This window comes from Aythya ferina, assembly GCF_964211825.1.
Source record: "Aythya ferina genome assembly, chromosome: 4".
Classification (NCBI taxonomy): domain Eukaryota; kingdom Metazoa; phylum Chordata; class Aves; order Anseriformes; family Anatidae; genus Aythya; species Aythya ferina.
This window is the reverse complement of record NC_140300.1, coordinates 6637642-6659378: the sequence shown is the minus strand read 5'-3', so window position 1 is coordinate 6659378 and position 21737 is coordinate 6637642. Positions and strand designations below refer to the sequence as shown.

At 45.3% G+C, this 21737-nt stretch overlaps 1 protein-coding gene across 2 annotated transcripts in view; it reads right to left on the bottom strand.

The window, feature by feature from the left end:
• Positions 1-21737, bottom strand: part of FGFRL1 (fibroblast growth factor receptor like 1) — a 167550-nt gene that overhangs the window by 2074 nt on the left and 143739 nt on the right. For both annotated transcript variants that reach the window (XM_084518588.1, XM_084518589.1), the window contains 3 exons: positions 12290-12370; positions 6158-6442; positions 2473-2826 (listed from right to left, as the gene is read on the bottom strand). In XM_084518588.1, coding sequence (XP_084374714.1) covers positions 2473-2826; positions 6158-6442; positions 12290-12370 — 720 coding nt within the window. The remainder of the gene's footprint in view (positions 1-2472; positions 2827-6157; positions 6443-12289; positions 12371-21737) is intronic.

The following is a 21737-nucleotide window of genomic DNA, read 5'->3' as shown; positions in this document are numbered from 1 at the left end:
ACTGCTGTGACAGGGTAGGCAGCACAAATGTGGTGATTTGGAGGGGCTGTATTGAGTTTTTGGTGTGGCTGGGAGAAAGGTTGAAAAACACAGGTGAGCTGGTGTCCTCTCCTTGGTGTCCAAGCAATGGGGAGCTGAAATTTCATATGATATTAAAGCACGTGTCCAACTCTCAATCCCAAATGGGCTCCACCTCCCCCAGCTTCTTTAGAGCTGCCACTGGCTTTCCAAGAACAGAAAATTCAGTTAACAGAGCAGATAAGATGCTTCAGAAAGCATCCTTCACACCTGCCTTCTCCCTGCCCACTGTGCTGTTGGCAGCCTGTACATCCCTCAGTAGCCGCTCCTGTTCCTCAGCCTGATTTATAGGCTCCAAATAGTCCTAGGGTAGGATCCTAGCTATCAAAGTCCCTGTGTAGATATTTACCAGCTGGTGTTTCCAAAAGGCCTGAAAAATACCTAGGTGCAGAGTTCAGCTTGCAGGATAGCACTCAGAAACACTGAGGCTATCCAAACAGCCCAGCACGTTGTTTTCAAACATATATATCATTTAACTTTCAAGCCAAACTTCTTTAAGACCCTAATGTCTTTTTCTCTCTTTGACAAATAATCCTATGGGTAGTTTGAAATATTAAATGTATATGGTGTGGTCTCTCTGAAGTCAGGAGGATGTATACTGCTGACCTCCAGAGACAAACTTTCACCCATCAACACTGGAAATGACAAAACAGTTTAGGCTGGGAAGGGACTCTGGAGGTCATCTGGTTCAGCCCCTTGTTCAAAGGAAGACAGGATCAGGGAACTGCCCCATCAGCTGACCACAAAAACAACAGTCTTCGTGCTGCTTGGCAAAAATCCTCTGCTGGGCTGACACAAAAGTGTTTTGATATTCATGCATGCTGTTTTTCTGAGCTGTCTGTGTCAAATCTGATCGATTTACAAGCAAAATGGTGTTTTTCTAACTCATGGCCTTGCAACCACATCTTTCCTTCAGAGGGCAAGCTGGGTTCTCCTTTTTCGTCACTGCCAATAACAACAGGCCTTCGGGCACTGGTTCTGGTACGAGGCCTCATTGTAGTCGTACTTAAATCAATGGAAAGTCTCCCACTGATTTCATGGGAGCTGGATCGGATTTTCATAGTTTGGAAACTCCCAGAGGCTTTGAGTTATATCCCACCCATGCAGCATTGTCCTTCAGTAAAAAAAAAAAAAAAAAAAAGCAAAAAAAAAAAAATCTGAAGCTTTCTAGCTGGAGTTTAGTCTTAAATCTAAGTGATACAGAAGAAGAGGCTAAGGAGCAGTCAGACTTTCCTTTTACTTGGCAACCTGCTGCTGGTGTCTAAATTCATGTTGTTAACTCTTGACCGCAACCAAGACATGGAGTGTGGCAATCAGAGGGCAGAAGTAGCCATGCTGCCTTAGTTATAAGAGTCAATAGCATTTTCCCCACCACCTACACAGAAAGCCAGTTTCATCAGCTTAGGAGAGTTAATGGTGTCTCTCCAGTATCTTAACCAGAGACACCCCATTAGATCTGACAGCTAAAATGTTCTGATATTGGCTCCAGCTCCTGCACTGTCTTAGCTGTGCTGGCCTTGCATGGGTGACGAAAAGGGAGGAAAAAGCAGAAAGATGGATTTTTGTTATAAAGCTGGTGGTTCTAAAGCTAGAGTCACATGTCCAAATGAGGCAGAAGGAGATGCCCTTTTCAATGAAAAATATTTATCAAGGCAGACTTGCACGCTTAGGAAGCAAAGGAGTAAATGATAAAATGAGAATGGTGTGTCCGAAACACACACAATACAGACTCATTTGGACACAGCCACCAGCTCTGGGGCCTGGGGGGAGCAGGAAGCAGCTGTGAGTTTGGTACAATGGTCCTCAGGAGATCATTGGGTAAGAATTTAACTAATCGATCATTCTCTCTTTCACACTCATTCTTTTCCTTTCCTTGTGACCGGGACAGTTTTTATTCTTCTCTCACTTTATGGTCCCACATTATTGTTTTCTCTTACCAGTAAAGCAGTACAAATAAGAGCCAGAGAAAGGAGAAATGTCAGGGAATGGGGCTGCAAACCGTGCTGCTATTCCATTCCCCTCTCACCTCCTGCACCCTGTCGATGAAGCCTGCAACTGCAGTATGATTTCCTGGCACCTGTTTCATGCAGGAGCACATCCTTCATTTTATTTCACTTTGCTGGAATCATTGTACCCAAGGGAGGGAGAAGAGGAACCATCAGCATGAGAGATTAAGCAGGGGCAGATTTAAATCAGTGCTAATTTAGTCCCTGATTTTAGTCCCTGATTTTAGCTATGTTACTCCCCCAATTTGCTAATTCTTTCTAAACCTGGACTAGCCTCCATCAGCACAGCATCACAAAAGCCCATGGAGCACAATGGGCACCAGCAGTTGGGAATAATGCCATGACGTAGGCTATTGGTTCGGACTAGGGAAATAAAAGTATAACTCACCTGGCAGAACTGTGAGGAAAGCACTGCGAAAACTGTAGCCCATGGTGTTTGCCCCTAAGCAAATGTACATCCCCGCGTCCTCCTCCTTGGCTCGAGTAATCATCAGTTTGTTCAGGTAGGAACCATCGGGGCGGGACCAGACCTCCCCAGTGGGCAGCACAACAAATTTCTGTCCTCCAACATCGATGGTGGAGTTGTACTTGCTCTCTGTGCCGTACTCCACCCTCTTCAGCCACTGGATGACGGGTTTGACATCGCTGCGGACTTTGCACTGGAAGGATGTGGTCCCGCCATAGTCTACCGTGGTGTTGACGGGGTGCGTCCCTGTCAGGATGGGCTTGGACCTCGTCCTCTCTGCACAGAAACACAGGGAGATCCATGGAAAAAGGTGCTTGCCAGTCTGATTAACACAGGTCAGACCATGGAGACACCTGGACCTTCTGCTCCTTGGTAAGAGGTGCAAATCCAACTCCAACTGCTGAATTTCCCCAGCCCCTTGTTGTACTCTGCAGCTATGAGATGACAAAAGGGGCCACCCATCCTTGTACTCCCACTAATCCATGTCTCAGGAACCACATCCCAGAATAATGATGCACCTTGATAGGGCATTAAAAAGGCTGCAGAGGTCTTTCTTGAGTCTTCACCAGAGAAAGATAAATGGCCTGAAACAAGCCAAAAAGGTCAAAACTGATTTCAGGATCAAATCTGAGTGATACTACAAGTCTGAATGTGAGGTCAAGAGGTGCTGGGCACAGCCTGGAGCCCAGGAGGTTCCCTCTGAGCACCAGGCAGCCCTGCTGGGCTGGCCAGGGATGGAGCCTGGCAGGAGCTGCCCAGAGCCTGTGGGGTCTCCTCCAGAATCTCCAGATGCTTCTGGAGATCTCCAGAAGCTGCCTGGACATGGTGCTGGGCACCCTGCTCTGGGCCCTGCTGCAGCAGAGGGGTGGGACAGGATGACCTCCAGAGCTTCCTGCCAACCTCAGCCATTCTGTGGTTCTGTGTCTTTTATCAGTGTATCTGGTAGGGTGTAATTTACAGGTGCATACAACAGAACCTTGTGCATTCCATGTGTAAGGAAGAAATTCTTCATTCAGAGGGTGGTGAGGCACTGGAACAGGCTGCCCAGAGAAGCTGTGGATGCCTGGGAGGTGTCAAAGGCCAGGCTGGATGGGGCTTTGGGCAACCTGGTCTGGTGGGAGGTGTCCCTGCCCATGGCAGAGGGGTGGAATTAGATGGGCTTTACAGTCCTTGCCAACTCAAACAATTCTATGATTTTATGATTTCTCAGACACAACCTCAGTTTTTTAGTTCAGATTATTTGCAAGTATGTGGCTACCCCAGTTTGGGTAAGCCATGTTCCTTCTCCTTTTGGTCTTTCCAAATATCCCCTAAAGATGAAAAAAAATGGATGGGGAAAGGGCCCTTCCTTCACAGACTGTTTAGTGACAGTGAGGGCTGTGGATATTGTCACTTCTGTGCTTTTGGAGTCTCTCAGGAGCTATCTGTCACCTTTCCCGCTGGGCCTGGCAGATGCCCATGGGGATCAAACTGTCCTGGAAGTCATCTGATGCCATGTCATCCTCACCTACCTGCTTTTATTATTCCTTTCTGCAGCCTAATGTCCATGTACTCATTGTGGAGTAACTTATTTGTGGAGCAATAGGCCAGAGTCATTTCTTTTCTAGACAATAATAAAATCTTCCATTTCTCACACAAATTTTGCCTCAGGTCTCAGTTGATGAAGGAAACAAGATGGTAGGGAAGGAAATCAGACGCAAGGGTTCACAAGACCATGCTTTCCAACATGACTGTAAGTCTTAGGTTGTGTCAACTCCACATAAATCCAAAAGAAAAATGTATCCCTCATCCTGAGGAATGTTAGGATCTGTTTTAGTGCTAGCATCAGAGAAATCAGTCAGTTTCCAGACAAGGAGGTACTGCAAACCTCTGTCCTAGGCACAGAGAGGAATTATGGTATCACGGTGGGTGGTAACTGCTGGCAATCATCAACCACTTTTGACGGCAAACGCTGTTGGACTGAGCATGTAACACAACAGCTCCCACCAGCACAGACAAGAGGAAGGAACAATGGGCCCTCTTTCAAAAACTCAGGGTACTCAGGGTACTGTCAACAGTGAGGGCTCTAAAGATGTGCTTGGGGGAAACAAAAAATACCACCATGATCTCTGCGGGCTGTGCCTAGGGACTACAAGCAGGAGTCACAGCTGGGGAGACAGACTCTGATAAGTGGGACAGGCTTAGGAGTGGAGGCTTAAGGAGGAAAAAAAAAAAAAAGGAAGTGGAGTAAAACCTGAAATGCTCCACAGAATGATGTTAAAAATAGAAAGATGTCTGAAAACTGCTTAATGCCCTTATCTGCCTGACTCTGGTTCCAGCTTTGGTTACTGTTTTCACTCCTAGCCAGAAAAAGCTAATGAAAACAAAGGTTACATACATCTTTAAGTTGATAAAAACCAAGATAAACAAGGACACAGAAAGGGGTTTGTTCCTGGTGCTGTCTGGTTTTGATGAAGTGAAAATGCCACAGCTGCCATTAGGATGGGGCTTGATTCATTTCCCTGTCTCTGCTCCTGGTTTTAGTGTAAACACATGTTTTTACTGTCTCCACACAGCTGCATCTTTATCAAATCCAGATGTCCAGCAGGTTTGTGCCTTCAGAGCCCAACAGAGCTCCCCACATGTGCTTTTAATTCCTGTTATTCTAGAGAAGGGACTTATCAGAGAGCAGATCTTTACCTTTAAGAATAGTCTTTCACCCTGGGATAAACTTTCTCATGCTAAAACTCATGCACAGACAGACAAACAACATGCTTTCCATGTGGCTGGAAATAGCCCTCCACGCTCCTGCTGGAGGATTAATGAGGGATATTTAATCTTCCCCCACTCAGCTCATCTTCTCCTTTTTCTTGAGCTGGCTGTTCCATAATCATTTTGATGGTAACTTATGATGATGTCACAGACAAAGCATGATGATTTAAGAGTAAGAGTTCTTCTCTGGAAGACTTAGGTAGGCTTTGAGTATAATTATCTTCAGTAATAATTAGAGAAACAGGAAATTAGGGACCAAAAATCAGAATAGCTAGACAGTAAGAAGAGCAATTTACTCTACCTCACCACAAAGCAGGGTAATCCTCCAGAGCTTATCTTCTAAGGACTGAATCTAAAGATACATACAGGACTCTAGTGGGATTTTAAACTCTTTTTAATATCTCATTTGAAGCCACCTGAACTATCAGATGTCTAAATGCTTTTAAAAACCTGGCCCTAAAGCCTTGTTTGGTTAATCGATCTAGTCATAAGATTTCTGCTAATTCTTTTCAGAGACTTTTCTAATGAAGTGGGCCTCTTATTACAGATATCTAGCCTAATTTTTCAGTTGATCAGTTTCACCCTACTACCCCTCTGAAAAAGTAGTCAGGGCCATCCTAAACGTTTCCACCTTTCTCTGTGGCACTCTATGAAGGGCCTTCTCAGTAAGTACTCATTTCGTCCTTTATTCTAGAGCTTCAAAAAATTTTTCACTGTTGATTTCTGCTGATATTTCTAACGCATCCCCATGTCTGCATCCAGCTGTCAGCACTGCATCCTTGCAACCACACTCTTTATTCAGCCAGCCCCTTTCCACGAGCTCCCTTCCCACCTTTGCACCCCAGGCTGCACTTACGGATTACTTCAACTTTGTATGTTGCGTTGATTTCTCCAACTTTGTTAAACACTCGGCAGGTGTATTTCCCACTGTCCTCTGGCTTCAGGTTCTTCAGGTTCAGAGTCCACTTCTTCTTCTTGTTCTCCCCTATCTCCTGGGGTGTGAGGGGCTTATTGTCCTTCAGCCATGTTATGTCAGGCCGTGGGTTCCCGCTGGCCACGCACTTCAGGCGGATGGAGCTGCCGACAGGACGGGCGATCACTCTCCGTCTCATCTTGGCAGGCTGCGTGAACCTGGGCTGGGCTGCAAAAGGCAAGGACAATTGACTGTGGTGAGCCAAGGACCTATAAAGGAGAATACTTCTATCAGGTGCTATGCCAAATTTGCTTGAGAAGCACTTGGCAGCACCACACATGCCAGTGTGTCACCATACCTCATATTCTAGCTCAAACCAAGTTACGTAGCACCCTTCAGTCAGATGCAGTTGAACATCTAGTGGACTGCAAGGAGCACCACGTTAGCTTTTTGCATAGTACAACCCTGGAATTCCTCCATGTCCATAAAGCAACTGAGTGAGTCACATCTCACAAAATAATACCAAAATCACGCTAGTGCAGCTGAAGGCAAAACGCAGCCCCATAATCACATTGTAATTGTTACCATATTCCATGCCACAAATGCAAGCCCTTAGCCAAGACCAAAGGAGAAAACTCAGATTCCTGTTGGGCTGACCATTGTCTCAATCTTTTGCTTGTCACTTGAAGCTTCATTTTCTGAAGATGTGTTTTGCTCACTGGCTTTAATGGAACTTCTATTCAAAATGTAACAAAGTCTTAGAAGTGAGCCAGACTTTTAAACTTTGATCTAAACTAAAATGTATGAGATTCACTCAACATTAATTTTTAAAGCATTCATGTTGAAAGGCACAAAGAAGTAAGTAAACAAATGGAAAGATCCAATAAAACAAAACTTGAGTTTGTGATTAGAAGACACCCCCATGCCTGTCCATCCCCAAAACTGAGAAGCTGAAGCAATACTTGCTGGTGGAGAAAACCACAGGTTAAGATAAAGTTACCTTCATTTAGCAAGGAAAACACCAATATTTCTAGCAGCAGTGACAAGAACACTAGAAAATTGTGAGGTCCCCATTTGGCAAAATCTAAAAAAAAAGTCAAAAGTTTTACTCCCAACTGCACCTAACTTTAATTCAGATTATGTAAGAATTCCTGGGAGAAAAGAGATGACATCTTTATGCTCTGGTAGTGTTAGTAATATTGGAGAATATCTTCCTATAAAGTTATGAGTTGGTCTAATTAATCAATAGAAAGAAAATATTCTTTACAAAAGGTTTTAAGACAGTTAAAACAACAGTATATGATTAATTGCAAGGCAAAAGTTTCTCTAATAGTATCATGGAAGGAACAATTCAAAAGAATTTACAGATTTCCTAAAGTTACCTTAGTTATGCAATGTCAGTACAGGGGCACTTCTAACCACAGTCTCCTGCTGAGATTAACACCTCTTCTGAGTGCCACCTGGCACTCTCTGTCTGCTTCCAAAATACTCCTGCCTAATTCACCTCTCTTCTTTCTTATTTTAACAAAGCCAGTCTCTCCTGAGTCCATTTGGCAGCTCTATAACACATTTCTCTCACTGTTTTTGTATCCTGCTTTTGCTTACTATAATCTTTCTTTTCAGCCCCAAAGGGTGGTGACCCTGCATTTCCCTACTCCCTGGTAAATCCTCCCAAATCCTTTGCTTGTGAAATTAAAAAAATAGCTGACAACTGGCCTGCTCTGTGCCATATTGGTTTGGATTATGCCCATCAGCCACTGATATTCACCTACAGCACTTGCAGATCCACAGCCTCAGTCGCACGTGACACACCAAAACAAGCTGGGAAAGTTATGCTACAGGTATCATGGAAGTTTGCTACAGGACAGGACAGCAGGACTCCCTATTACAGAGCCAGCCCTGCTGACCAAGGCCAAGCCAGGAGCTTCGGGATGTGCATTATGGTGGAGTTTTGCTTGATTTAAAGAGGCTGTTCTGCAGTTTCCCCCCTCCACACACCCGAGAATTGCAGCCGTTGCCTCTGAGGTCTGTGAACGTAACCCCTGGTGGTCTCACCCCGCTGCAGCCTTGACCCAAGTCCCTCCCTCTTGGAAGAAGACACCCTTTGGCATACCCCTCTCCCCGAGTCCCTTTCCGTAGGAGAAGCCATCTGCCTCCACAGCCTTCTCTTGCCCCCTTTGGCTGTCGTTTTGGGTCCCAGCCATTTCATGTTATTTCAAACTCTTGCTCAGAAATGCTTTGCTCTCCGTGCAGAGGCTTTCATGTGTAATCTAATGAACTGGAGCAACTCCGGCACTGCGAGTCCTTGCCATGACAGCTGAGCAGCAAGTGTGACATACTAACCCACTCCACAGCTCGCCGGGCCTACACGCCTGGGTATTCCCTTGAGGATCTGCTGCAGGAGGAGGCCCCTGCCCAGCAAAAACAATCACCCTCCCAGAGAGACAATTAACCCCATCAGGGCTGCACATTATGAGCATTGATACGCTGATGTTTAAGTCCGAGCCGAGGGAGATGTGTTGATAGGGGCTGTCAGTGGAGAAACAGAGTGAATGTCTGCAAGGCGCAAAGGAGGGGTTAGGAACCAGCCAGGAAATGGATCTAAATGGTTATTCTGTAATATGGCAATAATTTACTCTGAGACCAGGGACTGCAGGCCAGGTAGATCCCTGCAGGATAGGATTCTTGGCCTGGGATTAACATACTAAAGAGCTGGTTGAAATAGGACAGTCCCTTATATTGTTCATGTTGAGCAGAGTCGAGGGAGTGACTCCAAAATGAGGCCTTCCCTTATCTCTTCCCTGCTTCCACAGCAATATTTCAGAAGGACATGGTCTCCCTGCTCAATAGCACTCCAAAACAGAAACTCTATCTTTTCTCCCCAAAAGCAGGCCTGTAACTTTTTTTTTTTTTTCTCACACTGTCACTCCCACGAATCTGAAGCTTTGCATTCACTTCTCATGCAGTGTTGCCCAGATACACACCAAGCTGCAGGTAAAGCTAAACTCCTTGGGCTCTTTTTGTCTTTCTTCTTCTGTTTAGAGAAGGTTAAGCGATTATGTGTTCTCAAAAGCTACTCCAGGCTGCATGCAATACACTGAAACCAGATCCCATTTAAACAGTCCTGAATGTTTCCTTGACAAAAGCCTGAATTGGACAAGTTTAAAAAGGCCTGTTAACAAAAAAGGAGAACGAGACACACGCACATATACAAGAGAAAAAGAGACCCAGCAAGCACAAAGGAGAAAGAGGGAGAAGCAGCACTGTGAGGGAGACAGAAAAAGTCTCCTTTGAGTTGGTGCTAGTAAATGTCTGTCCCCAAATCTGTACCATTTACAGAAGTTTTGCTTGTTGGAGTGCCAGAGAAGGCCATTACAAAGTGCCTCTGTGTTATTTATACTTTGGTTTCTTGTTCTCCTCCACATCACTTGGCGTTTGCTTCATAAACATGAACTGCACATTTGTACAGTATAAATTATGCCACATGCAAGAGCAAGGGAAAACACAAGTAGATGGGGACAAAGACACAGTGTTGTGTATGGGTTTCTTGCTGAAATCTGTTTACCATGAAGGTTCAAGCTAATGAGAACGAAATGAAGCAGAAGGTTGTCAGCACAAAGACCTGTGAAGGAGTTTAGTGGTCTCCTCTCTCCGTAGATCACAGAATCACAGAATCATAGAATCACAGAATTTTCTAGGTTGGAAGAGACCTCAAGGTCATCGAGTCCAACCTCTGACCTAACGCTAACAGTCCCCACTAAACCATTTCCCTAAGCTCTACATCTAAACGTCTTTTAAAGACCTCCAGGGATGGTGACTCCACCACTTCCCTGGGCAGCCTGTTCCAGTGCCTCACAACCCTTTCAGTGAAGAAGTTCTTCCTAACATCTAACCTAAAACTCCCCTGGCTCAACTTAAGCCCATTCCCCCTCGTCCTGTCACCAGGCACGTGGGAGAACAGACCAACCCCCACCTCGCTACAGCCTCCCTTGAGGTACCCATAGAGAGCGATAATGTCGCCCCTGAGCCTCCTCTTCTCCAGGCTGAACAAGCCCAGCTCCCTCAGCCGCTCCTCGTAGGACTTGTTCTCCAGGCCCCTCACCAGCTTCGTCGCCCTTCTCTGCACCCGCTCAAGCACCTCCACGTCCTTCTTGTAGCGAGGGGCCCAAAACTGAACACAGTACTCGAGGTGCGGCCTCACCAGAGCTGAGTACAGGGGGACGATCACCTCCCTAGCCCTGCTGGTCACACCGTTCCTGATACAAGCCATGTATGTAAGATGACACCTTGAGGTGCATGGATTAGTCCCAGAGGCTCCTGTCAGATATTGCTCATACAAAGCAAAAAAACAATTTAAGTGGTTAACTAAAACATGTAGTCTGCTGTGATCTGCCATGATTACCACCACATAGCAATGGTCAATACCACTTCAGGCTTTCCTAATACTTACCAAAAAAAAAAAAAATCCATGGTATTATTAAGTACTGAAACACTTTCTAATCTTTTGAATAAGAGCTCGATGGAATGGGTGTATATAACTTTCCCTGCTCTTGTGGGGAAGGTCCTTTCCCTGATAATTTCATTCCATGATGGTAGCTGGAAAGCAGAGTGGGACTATCATCATGCTTTTCCTCTCCCACTTCTCTAGGGTCCAGGACTCTGCAAACACAAACTTCTCTGTCATCCATTCTCTTCCTGAGATCCCCAGATACACCCTTAAGACAGCACTTTAAAAACCTGGGCAAGGACAGCACAGGGATCAACACAATCTACTATGAGGACATGCTTGCCTATGAATTTTAGTAATACATACATCTTTTATTGCAGCGTTTTTGTGGTATTGATCTGTCATCCACCAGTTCTCCTAGCTGCACATCTATCATGACTTTCAGTATCTATTCCTATCTCCACCACGGTAATGAAGGATAGAGAGATGGCAACTTTTCTTGTGGGCTAATGAATCCCTTCTGATGGCCTCATGATTAGGAGTTTACCTAAGTCATCCTTTCTCTAGCTCTAAAACATTATTATCCTTTTCCAGAATGAGCGGAGGTTACCTTCCTCTCTCAGAGCAAACTCAGGCTCAGATGAATCTGTGATTCAAGGCTATTATGGCACTGCCTCCTTTAGCTTTGGACTGGACTACACTGCAGCACACCACGTCCTTTGTTTGCCAACTCCTGAAGGAAACTGGCCCCGGTTCAAGTGGTGGGGACTCATCTGGTGACAGCTTGACAGGTTCCACCCTTACCATTGCTATGAGGTTACTCACTTGCCACGAACGTGGGAGAAAGCCGTCTCTGTGTTATAAAATTCAAAGGAGGGATGAACTGCGGGAGCAAAATGGAAATGCTGTACTTCATCCCTTGGGGTCATAAACTCACATCACGCTCCTGTCAGTAATGGCCAAAAGCTGTTTGGCATCAGTCTGACAACTTATTGTCCTTCAAGGAGTGCTTGGGCCAAACTTTGGATCTGTGAGTCTTGCAGTGATTCACAACCTGTTCCAAGAGAGATTTTAGCAGTTCCCCAAAGCTCCGCAACAGCATCAAAATCCTATGTTTGAACAGTCTGGGATTTAGAGAAGTTCATGCAGGTGTCTAAAAGAGAGGGTAGTTTTCAAAAATACTCAGCTTTGGCCTAATGCTAATTCTGATGAAGTGAAGTCAGACCTCCCATTTGCCCTCAGTGGGAGCGGTGTTATGCTGGCACTGAAGACTTTTGGAAATATTGCTGTAAAAGTCAATATACCTTTTACAGAGAGTCTATGAAAGCTGTAATAGCTGCACATGCGAAGGAAAGTCACTGCCCAGAAAAACAAATTCAAAGAAGAACCATGCTGGGGTATAAGGCAGGGGGCTCTAGAGCAGATGATGGGCTGTATTTCGCCGAAGGACGCTTGGATGGGATCCATTCACACCAACATTCAGCTGAGACTCTGTTTATTATTTGAGCATCTGTAAGGAGAACTCATTCCAATTGCTCTGCCTTTTCCTTTCCTTCTGTGACTGAGAAATGTGCTGGGTGAACAGCAACCGAAGCAGGAACCAAGGTAAAATATACACTGCTCCTTACCCCATTGCTTTCCAGAGTGATCTTCATATTCTCCATTCGAACCTTCAGGTACCTGGCTGTTCTTTCCTGAGCTGGTGTCATCTGCAAAGGAAATGAAAAAGATGTTAGGAAGGTCTCCAGCAATGCAGCAGTGTGCTAACAGGAGTTTGTATTTCCTCTTGGAGGCACCACGCAGCTGAAAGGCACTCAACATACATTTGGCATTCACGTCCTGGCACTTACAGCATGGCCAGTTTAATGAACAATTTAGTTGCTGCTTTACGAGCTTTTCGGCAGGCTACCAAAGCAATGGGAGATTAATCAATGTTTCCATTAATAGCTGACAAAAGCCTCTTTGTTTATGTTTACAGGTTGCTGTTCCCTAGGAGGAGCTGATCTGTTGTACTTTCTATGCAAATAATGGTATAAATCAAAATTACAGCTAATTAAACCTGGGAGGTGGGGAAGACTTATGCGATCAGTCACACAGAGCACAAGGCAAGGAATTAGGGCCACTAATTTGCCTTTCAGCTTCCCCACAAAATCAGGAGAGCAAGCAGGTCTGCTGGGGGTCAGATAAGCCCTCAAGGGACACTGAATGGCATGGCAAAGCAATACAGAGTAGAAAAGCTTTTTTTTTTTTTTTTTTTCTTTTAATTAAGGCCACCCATCCACCTTTACCAATGACACATCTCTCTGTCCCTAATCACTCCAGTTATCTATACTGCAATCACGGAGCAGCATCAAAGTTTCCACGCTGTGCCCTATATCACTAGCAGAAGTAGACATTACCAAAAGGTAGACATCACCAAAAGATAGACATCAGCCCCTCCTCCAGCAGCCTCCGCCTCCGATTTCTGCTGTGCTTTGACCACCTAAAAGGTCTCCACAAGGGCTGAGGGAATCAGAGACTGCCCTGAACCTCCTTCTGCAACCCATGGGGTGCTAGTGCTGGTGGCCTCACACCTCCACAGAACCAGAACGAGGACGAAAAGCTTTTTCCTCCTCCAAAACAGCCCCACTTTTACAGCACAAGTGCTCAGCTCTCCTAGCAATGCCACACACCCGGAGGGAAGCCCACCTGAGGGACACCCAGAAGCTATGGGTGATATTATAGCAAAATATGGCCCTACCGAGGCTGCTCCTGCACTCCGCAGGCCGCAGTGGGCAGCCCCACATGGAGGTGAAGTTCTTCATCAAGTGCTTCTCAGCTCCTGAAGTGCATCGAAGTGCCTAAAGTGTGTGAGATGAAGCCAGGCCTAAACTCGTATTTCAGCCCTGTGAGAGCAGCTTGATTTTCAGAGAGGGGTCAGGTGAAGGCAGGGAACAGGTCTACCTCAGTAAGGAACTACGAGAAGGTGTAAAACCAACCATGACAAGCAAAGATACCTGAACTAAGTAATGAATCCTTCCAATACTCAGCTTCTAAAACCAATAAGACAAAAGGTCATGAGCAAATGAGAGGAACAAGCTCCATTTTTTGTTTGTTTTGTGTGTGTGTGTGTGTGCAAAATGTGCAAATAGTTGAGCTGCTCTTTTCATTTGCTTTAGATGATGGGTTGTGCTTAAATAGAGTTTAGTGTGTAAAATTCTGCACAGGTTTTGTGAGAGAAGACCATGGATTTAACTCCATCCTCACCCCAGTTTCCACTACTTTGGAAAATCATCTCGTCCCTTCAACGTGGGGCATTTTGTGCCGCCACATGCTCCACTCTCGTTTGCTGCTGTCTCTTAAGCAGAGAGGCTGCAATGCCATCTGGGTTTGTCCCCCCTCACCCCTGGCAGATTTTTTTCTCTTCTCCTTGCAGCGACTTCGGCACAGTTCCCCCAGAGGTATGTGCAGCTGTCATTTCGAGGGGGAAAGCAAGCTTTCAGGGCAGCAGCACGCCGTGCCCTTGCTCTGGCAACTCCTTCCAGCCGACCAGCCCTTCCCACCTCCCTCACCCTGTGTCTGTCACTGGAAGCCCGGAGGATTTCCCAGGCCAGTTCCCAGCCCGAGTATCAGAGCAGCAGGGGGAAACGCAGCCAGGCTCAGCACACAGCACCTCCTGCACAGCGCCGCGAGGGCAAATGCACTGTGCAGGCTGTGCCGGGGCTGGCCTGCAGCCCGACTGACGGAGGAGGCTCGTAACCCATGTGCTGCGTTCTGCAAATATAATTTTACAGCCTTGGCAAACCAAATGGAGGGAATACAAATATACCCATTATATATGATGGCTTGCATATGACATATCGTCTCCTTTAAGTCAAAATACTGAGTTGATTATCTTCTGGTGCTTGTACAACTTTTCACTTAAGTATCGGTAGGGCTACAAACGAAATCCTGGATGCCCTCTGACAGAGAACTTAGCAAATCCCTCAGCACAATTAGAAAAATGCATCGGGTAATGGAGAAGAAAGGAAAACTGTGGTTGGAGACATAGGATTCCTGCCCATTGTTAAGCTGCTGAATATCTTAAAAGCGGCTAAGACATTTAAGTGGCGATGTTCTGTCAATTATATCTTAATCCTACCCAGGGTGATGTACAAAGGGCGGTGTAGCCTCCCTTGCCTCCTGCCTCATGTTAGAGTATGTCAGCCCATGTGCGCTCCTCCTGCCTGTACACAGGGACCGACTGGCATCCCCAACACCTCTTGACACGCTGCCAAGCTTTTGATGTGAGTAAAATTGCTCTGATTCTTTTTGATCCTTTGAAGATGCCTCTTTGGTTGTTATCCTGCCAAATCCCAAACCTGCGGAGTAACCTACCAAACCCAGTGAAAATCATTTTGGAGGAAGAGATCAGGACAGCTAATGCCACCATGCTGAGCCTATGAAATAAATAATTTGGCAGCGGAGCAAGATTTAAATAAGTAACTGCACGCATTTAGGCATGTTGTTTTAGATCCACTGGAACCAGTTTCATGTTTGTTAGGAATGCGGTAACGTTAACAACAAAACACAGCAGAAGTCTCAGGGAGGGGTGGTGGAAATGTTGTAAACATGGAAACTTGTGTTGAGCAAAACTACTGCTTCCCATACCCAGAGGTGTGCACTGGGTGAGGGGATGCTGCAGACATCTCCGTTTCAGCTGCAAGAAGCAGTGAGCTGGGCTCCTACCTTGAGAAAAGAAATCCAGAAACTGGATGCAACTCAGCAAAGCTCATCTGGGGAGGATTCCCTGAAGCACAGGAATCTCAGGCCAAGCTTAAAAGTGTGAGCGAGCCAGGAGAATAGCCAGTAATATAACAATAAAGCATTAACCTGGGATGTGAGCGACCCAGGGTCAAGTCCCTCTTCTGCTGCATTCAGAGGGATTTGAACCTCCTCCCTTGCACCTTGGGTGAGCATTTTAAGTTCTGAAGTGCAGTAACAGAGAGCCAAAAAAAGAGCTTATTATTATATAAAATGGAACAGCACAGCAAGAGATAGGTATCCCAGGAACACCCTCAGGATGAAGAGGCCTGTTTAATTCAGATATCACCAAAATTTGACTTTCACCTGCTACAATCATATTGAAAGTTATACTGTGGCTGCATGGGAAGCATCTGCCAAAATTTTATAGAAGTTCAGAGGTGTCTGGTCTGGCCCGAACCTGAAGCCTGAAGCAAGCTCTGAATTATACCAATGAGGAAGAGCAACAAGGTCTGAAAGATCTGGTTAATACCACCTGATCTGAAGGCCTGCTGCTTGTATTTCACCCCAGCCTTTGCAAATGCAACTGGCCTGGCAATATTCTTCTTAGACAGAGGGTGCACCTGAGAAAATGAGCTACACTCAGATATGTATGACTGGCATATAAAATGATGGGTTTGTAGCAGAAATCACAGGAGTCTTAGCTATATTCAAAAATGACCTAATAAGCCGATTGCTTACTCATTCTCTTGTCACCTCCCACTGAGGCAGCCGGGTCAGGGTGATAAGTACATACAAAAAAAATCAGCCAGCAGCCAAAGGGCAGCAGGGACCAGCTACACAGCACTGCCAGCTTTGCTGCCAGCAAATTACCGCAAGAGGCAGTGCTAAGGAGGATGAGCTGCTGAAGTTTCCTACGAGCTCCCTTTTCTGTGACCTATATTGGAAGGTCATCCTGTACTGGACTTCTTGGACACTATCACAAGCTTAGGAGAGCAGCCAGTTGGAAGACGAAGTGGAAAACCTGCCTTGAAAAATAATCACTGACTAATTTTATGTCACGAGTATCTGGGGGTAGGAAAACACGCTCTGTGTACATGATTTAGGTGTCCTCACCGCACTACTTGGTTCCATGGTGTTACAAAGCACACTGGTTGGTCAAGAAACCTGAAGTGGAAGACTCCCATATGATGTCAGGTGATATATTCGGGGACAAGGGACAAACCTATGTAACCCCTTTCCCCTCCGTATACCTCACTGGCCATATGAGATGGGGTCAGGATGGATCCAGAGGCACCAGCTGTTTGTTCAGGAATGCCACCCTGGTGGTGTGACCTGCAGAGAGGTGGTTGCTGCCCCTCTTTTGCTTCGGGATCTTGTTCCAAGCTGGCTCCTAGGCTGAGATCCCGTACATCAGATATTGATGAAGGCTTGGGAAGTGTAGGGTTGGGTGGTATGGGGAGTCATGGGCTTGTTTTTGCCTGAGACCTGGCACGTCTGAGCATACGAGGCCCTGATTATCAGTGCTGATGTCATGGGCCAAATTGCCCTTTCACACCCCAGAAAACATGACGGTCCACACGTATTGCCTGCTGTGTGTCCTGTTGGTCAGCTCCTTGTCCCAAAGCAGGCTGGGTTTCTCCAGAAAGAGATTTCAGTCTGTAACTCCATCACCTAACAAAGGGGATCTGAAGGGACAAAGAGCGCCATATAAGCAGGGTATAGTTTCTGTTTATTACCATAGCAGAACCATTCCATTCCCTATTAAAAGTTAAAACAAATGGAAAATTCTGCATAACAGTCCGACTCTGAGAGAAACTGATGGGAAATATTCACAGACTGTTACCGAGCCAGGATCAAATTTTATTTACCCACAGACTTTCTGTGGAGGCTTCGTGTTTTAACCAAATGGGCATGACTTGTTTTCAGGCCAACACCAGGTTCTTAGAAGCCATCCCCAAGTCAAAACAACGTCCCCATTTACGAAGCAAAAAATCTAACCATAATGTTTCTCTATGATTCACAAAGTTGCTTTAATTTGTTATAATGCAAGGCCAGTCCCTGCTCTGACTTGATGGGACCAGCTTTGGAGCCTTTGATGTCAGAGGCCTTGAAAGCCCCATTTCACAGATGAGCCAGCTTTGCATAAATAAACAAAGTGACCTCTGAACTGGAGCCTGAGACCTGAGCACACTTCAAAGCACTGGGGGAGGCGATGGGGGGGCAGCGGGGAATGAAGCGATCAGCATGCATCATTAAGGCAGCCCCCCGCTCCACGCTGCCGCCGAACAAGGGGTGTAAATAAAAGGAGGGAGGCAAGCGAGGAGGGAGTGAAATGAGGGGGAAAGTGATGTAATCCAGTCAGGCTTGAACAATTATAATGAGGCCTTCTCCCATGGATGAATGAAAGGGACCTCTCTGAACTCCAGCTTTAAGAGCCAACTCTCGCGCTTGCCCAGATGCATCATGTCTGCACATCATATTTGCACCCCGGTGTCCTTTGCTGCTGCAGAGGTCCAGTGAGCAGCAAATCTGAAATTCCTTGGCAGAGGTGGGTCTTGGGCCTTCCCATGAGCTAAATCAGAATTTGTTCTGCTGACCTTAACCATAAAATGGAGGGGTGGGTATAGGCCAGTAGGTGTTTGGACTTGTTTTCCTGTAGCCCTGATGGTGCAGCAGGCAGAAGACAAACTTACAAGAAAGTACGTACAGTCTGAAAAAGTCAGCCTCTACAGTTTATCTCAGATAAATTCAGGATTTCCTGTAATAATAATGTAATAAAAGGGAAGCACAAGGGAAAAATCATTCTGTACTTGTTTTAGCAGCTCTTCTGCTATCCCAACTTGTTCAGTTGATGCCCAGATGAATGGTCCAGGAGGTATGTATGTAGACAGGCAGTAACAACTTTATCACAGGGTTTGTGGGGATTAAGGCACTTGCTTTCCCCAGATCTCCTTAATGCGGATTAACGCTCCAGGTTTCACTTAGAATTTCAGCGGGTATTAACCCCCAGCGGCCAGGAAAATGCATCCCAACCTACTGGCTAGCGTATGATTTCCATCTGAAAGCTAACTCTGTCAGCTGCCAGGATTTTATTGCTGGTCTTGTTAGCTTTGTGATATCTGGGGGGGGTTCTGAAGGACCTTGATCCAGGCATGTGCTTGAGAATCTCTCTCTCTCTTTGTTTTTGTGTTATTGAATAACAGTTCTTATCATTTGTGACTGTAAAGAAGAACTCTACACAAACATACCCTAAAGACTTGGAAGAATGGGAACAAAACACTGATTTTTGAGATCTTATGATATTTTCAGCCTGTTTCATGGTTTTCTGAGGCCTGGATTATGGCTTTAGGACTCTTGGCACTGGTGATCCATAGATCAATTCAAGGTTGATTTGAAATCATGAAAAAGATGTAAAGTTTGTATCTTGAGTAATTCTGAATTTCCTCCTGTCACTGAGGTATAATTTAGCAAGCCTTCTCTCTGAACCCTCCTTTATGCCAAAGTCAGATGGGAAAAGACTCCACTGAATCCATCCCACTAATACAAACCTGGTATAAATCTTAGATGTCATTCTGAATGTTTTTCATAGTTCCTCCAGCAACCCTTGATCTCTTGCTTGCCACTCCTTAACCTGCCTGCTATATTAACAGTGCTATCCACTGTATTAACAATGCTGATGCCATGGAAAGGCAGAAAATGTGCTTAGAATTTATTTGGAAGGGCACAGTGAAAGCAAATGGATCAGGAATATTTAGAGGGATGAAAAAAAATCTCCTGGAGAAAACCCCTTTCCTTGGGCCTTGCCAAACAAAACCCCTCAAGATGAAAAAGAAGAAATCCACTCAGAGGAACACATAGCCAAGGAACACTCTAGTTGTGTTGGTTTTTATTTTAAACCTAAAAGGTTACTGGCAGAGAATTTGGCTCTGTAGTGGGCACTGAAGACTTTACTCCTATTGCCTTTGGTGCCAGTTGGACCAGAAATAACCAGAACTATTGATACTAGAATTTCCTGAATATTTATACATAGACAGTTTGTGTTAGTGGCTTTTTTGGTATTTTCAGCTCTGGCTATTTTCATGAGAATTTCCATGTAAAAAATGTTACGGATTTTACTCCGGCCCCAGTACTGGGAGTCTTTCTATAAGCATGATGGTTTGCAAAGGGAACCTTGTCAGCCCACTTGCCTCATGAAACACAGGAGGGGCACCACAAGCACTACAGTCATGGTCAGTGAATGAAGAAACCCAACTTCTGTCCCTTCTTTCGTCCCATATTTTTATGTTAAAATAATAAGGGATGGGCCCATCATCCTTCAGTTGTAGATGACAAAGTTCTACATTTTTGTTCATTACTGCATCCCACATCTCAATGCATAGGTGAACAAATACTGGGAGCAAGTACTTTAAGACCAATGAAGACATAACTCCCTTCTGCAGAATAAAAGGGTGGACTTGAGGCAGCATAGACATATCAGAGCCGATTTATTTTATGGGTTGACACCAATATAGCTGCAAGAGAACAGTGGTGTGCTGTTCTGCTTCTCTGGACAGTTTTAGCAGCCCATAGAGAATCCAGCACTGCTGTGCAAAAGCTGCTATCAGCACCTGAGCTAACTCTTTTACCACCAATTCCTTTTTCACACAGCAATCCTCTGCTGGGAGCGCGATGTAGACACACTCCTAGTCTGTAATGTCACAGACCACTAAAGCATGCTGTGGTTTATAGCCTATGCTTGGTTAAAAAACTTTGATTTGGAAAAGGATCACATATTTCCTTAGAGAAGTAAGGTGGAGTGATGGAACTTCAGAAAACTGGGCTATTTAAAGCATATATAAAGGGATTAATATACAAATAACAAGATATAGAATGAGACTGTTTAAATTTCAATGTATGTGAGCTTCTCAAGAGGGGAATCTGTTAGACTATATCACCTAGGAGAAGCAGAAGTTGTATTACCCTCAATCTTTGGAACATTTCAAATCATAATAGTCTACCTATGGCTGAGAGATTTTACAAATCCATTTGCCAAAGTTGGCTCATGTGGGTCCCAAAGCAAATGGTAGCAACTTCTCCACTGTTTCTGTGATTATGGTATAACTGTATGACCAAGAATGAAAATGCTCAACAGAAAAGGATGATCATGAGTAAGAAGTCCTTGAACACGTTCTCCTCTCCTCCACCCCAGAAAAACAAACAAACAAACAAACAAAAAAACAACAAACCAAAAGGGAACCCTCCCTAGTGGCTATATTTATACAGTGGAACTTTGGAGATCTTCCAAGCTCCTGACTCCATGAAGATGAGACCTGGGTGAGATCTGGGCATACCGTGCTCATCTTTCTCCTCTTCTCTGTCCCCACATCTCCTCTGGATCTGGGTCAGGTCTGCACCTCCTTTACAGCTAGTTCTCCCTCTTCTTCCCCAGCCACTTCCCATAAAGCTGTGGAGGAAGAAGCCTTCCCGAAGTTTGGGTTCTTCCCTTGCTCCTTGTGGTCTATCGTTACCCGTGGAGCTCACAAAGTCATCAGAGACACATTCTCAGCCCTGGAACATCTGCACGTAGGGATGCTCCATCTACTGCTGTAACCACAAAAAGAACCACAAGGAGAGATGGCTGGAGCTGTTTGCTGAACCACTGCAATTCCCCGACCTACCATTATCACAATTACATTACAAAGGCAATCACAGGCCTTCCGCCACGCCGACTCCTCCAGACCTCCCGCCTGCATCCAGGTCTCCATTCCACAGGAGGCAAGAAAACAATTCTTCCTTCTCTGTTGTTGTTGTTGAGGTTACTTTTTTTATCAGCAGGCTACATCGCACACAGACAGCAGTCCCCAGAGCTCGGCACCACAGGCACCAGTCTGCGGTTACACTCCCCATCTACTGCTGGTGAGGATGAAAAGGCACAGAAATCAGAGAACAAGACAAGTGGTTAGGCTTCTGCCTTGTCCCCAGCATTTTTGGGGCATGAAATAGTAGCACCAAAGACAGCAATTACCAATCTGCTCTTCCAGCCCTTTAACAAACTGAGAATATCTTCCAGTATTTCTTAATTGTTTAATTGTACCATGTATCAAGGATTTCTTAGAAACAGGTTCCCGTTATATCAGACATCGCTCACACACAGCATGAAAGACAGTTCCTGTTTAGAGAGTTTTCTGTCTTTTAGAGAGTTTTCTGTCTAGATGGTGCAGGAATGGAGTGGATGCCCCATGAGGTTCCTCAAGAAACATCTTTTTCAGCATCTACCCATTTTGGCCTGCAAGGCAAATGATGGAGGTCTCTCATCCCTTTATAGAGTTGAGAAGCAAAGTCTCATTTACAACACCAATCAACCTAATATCT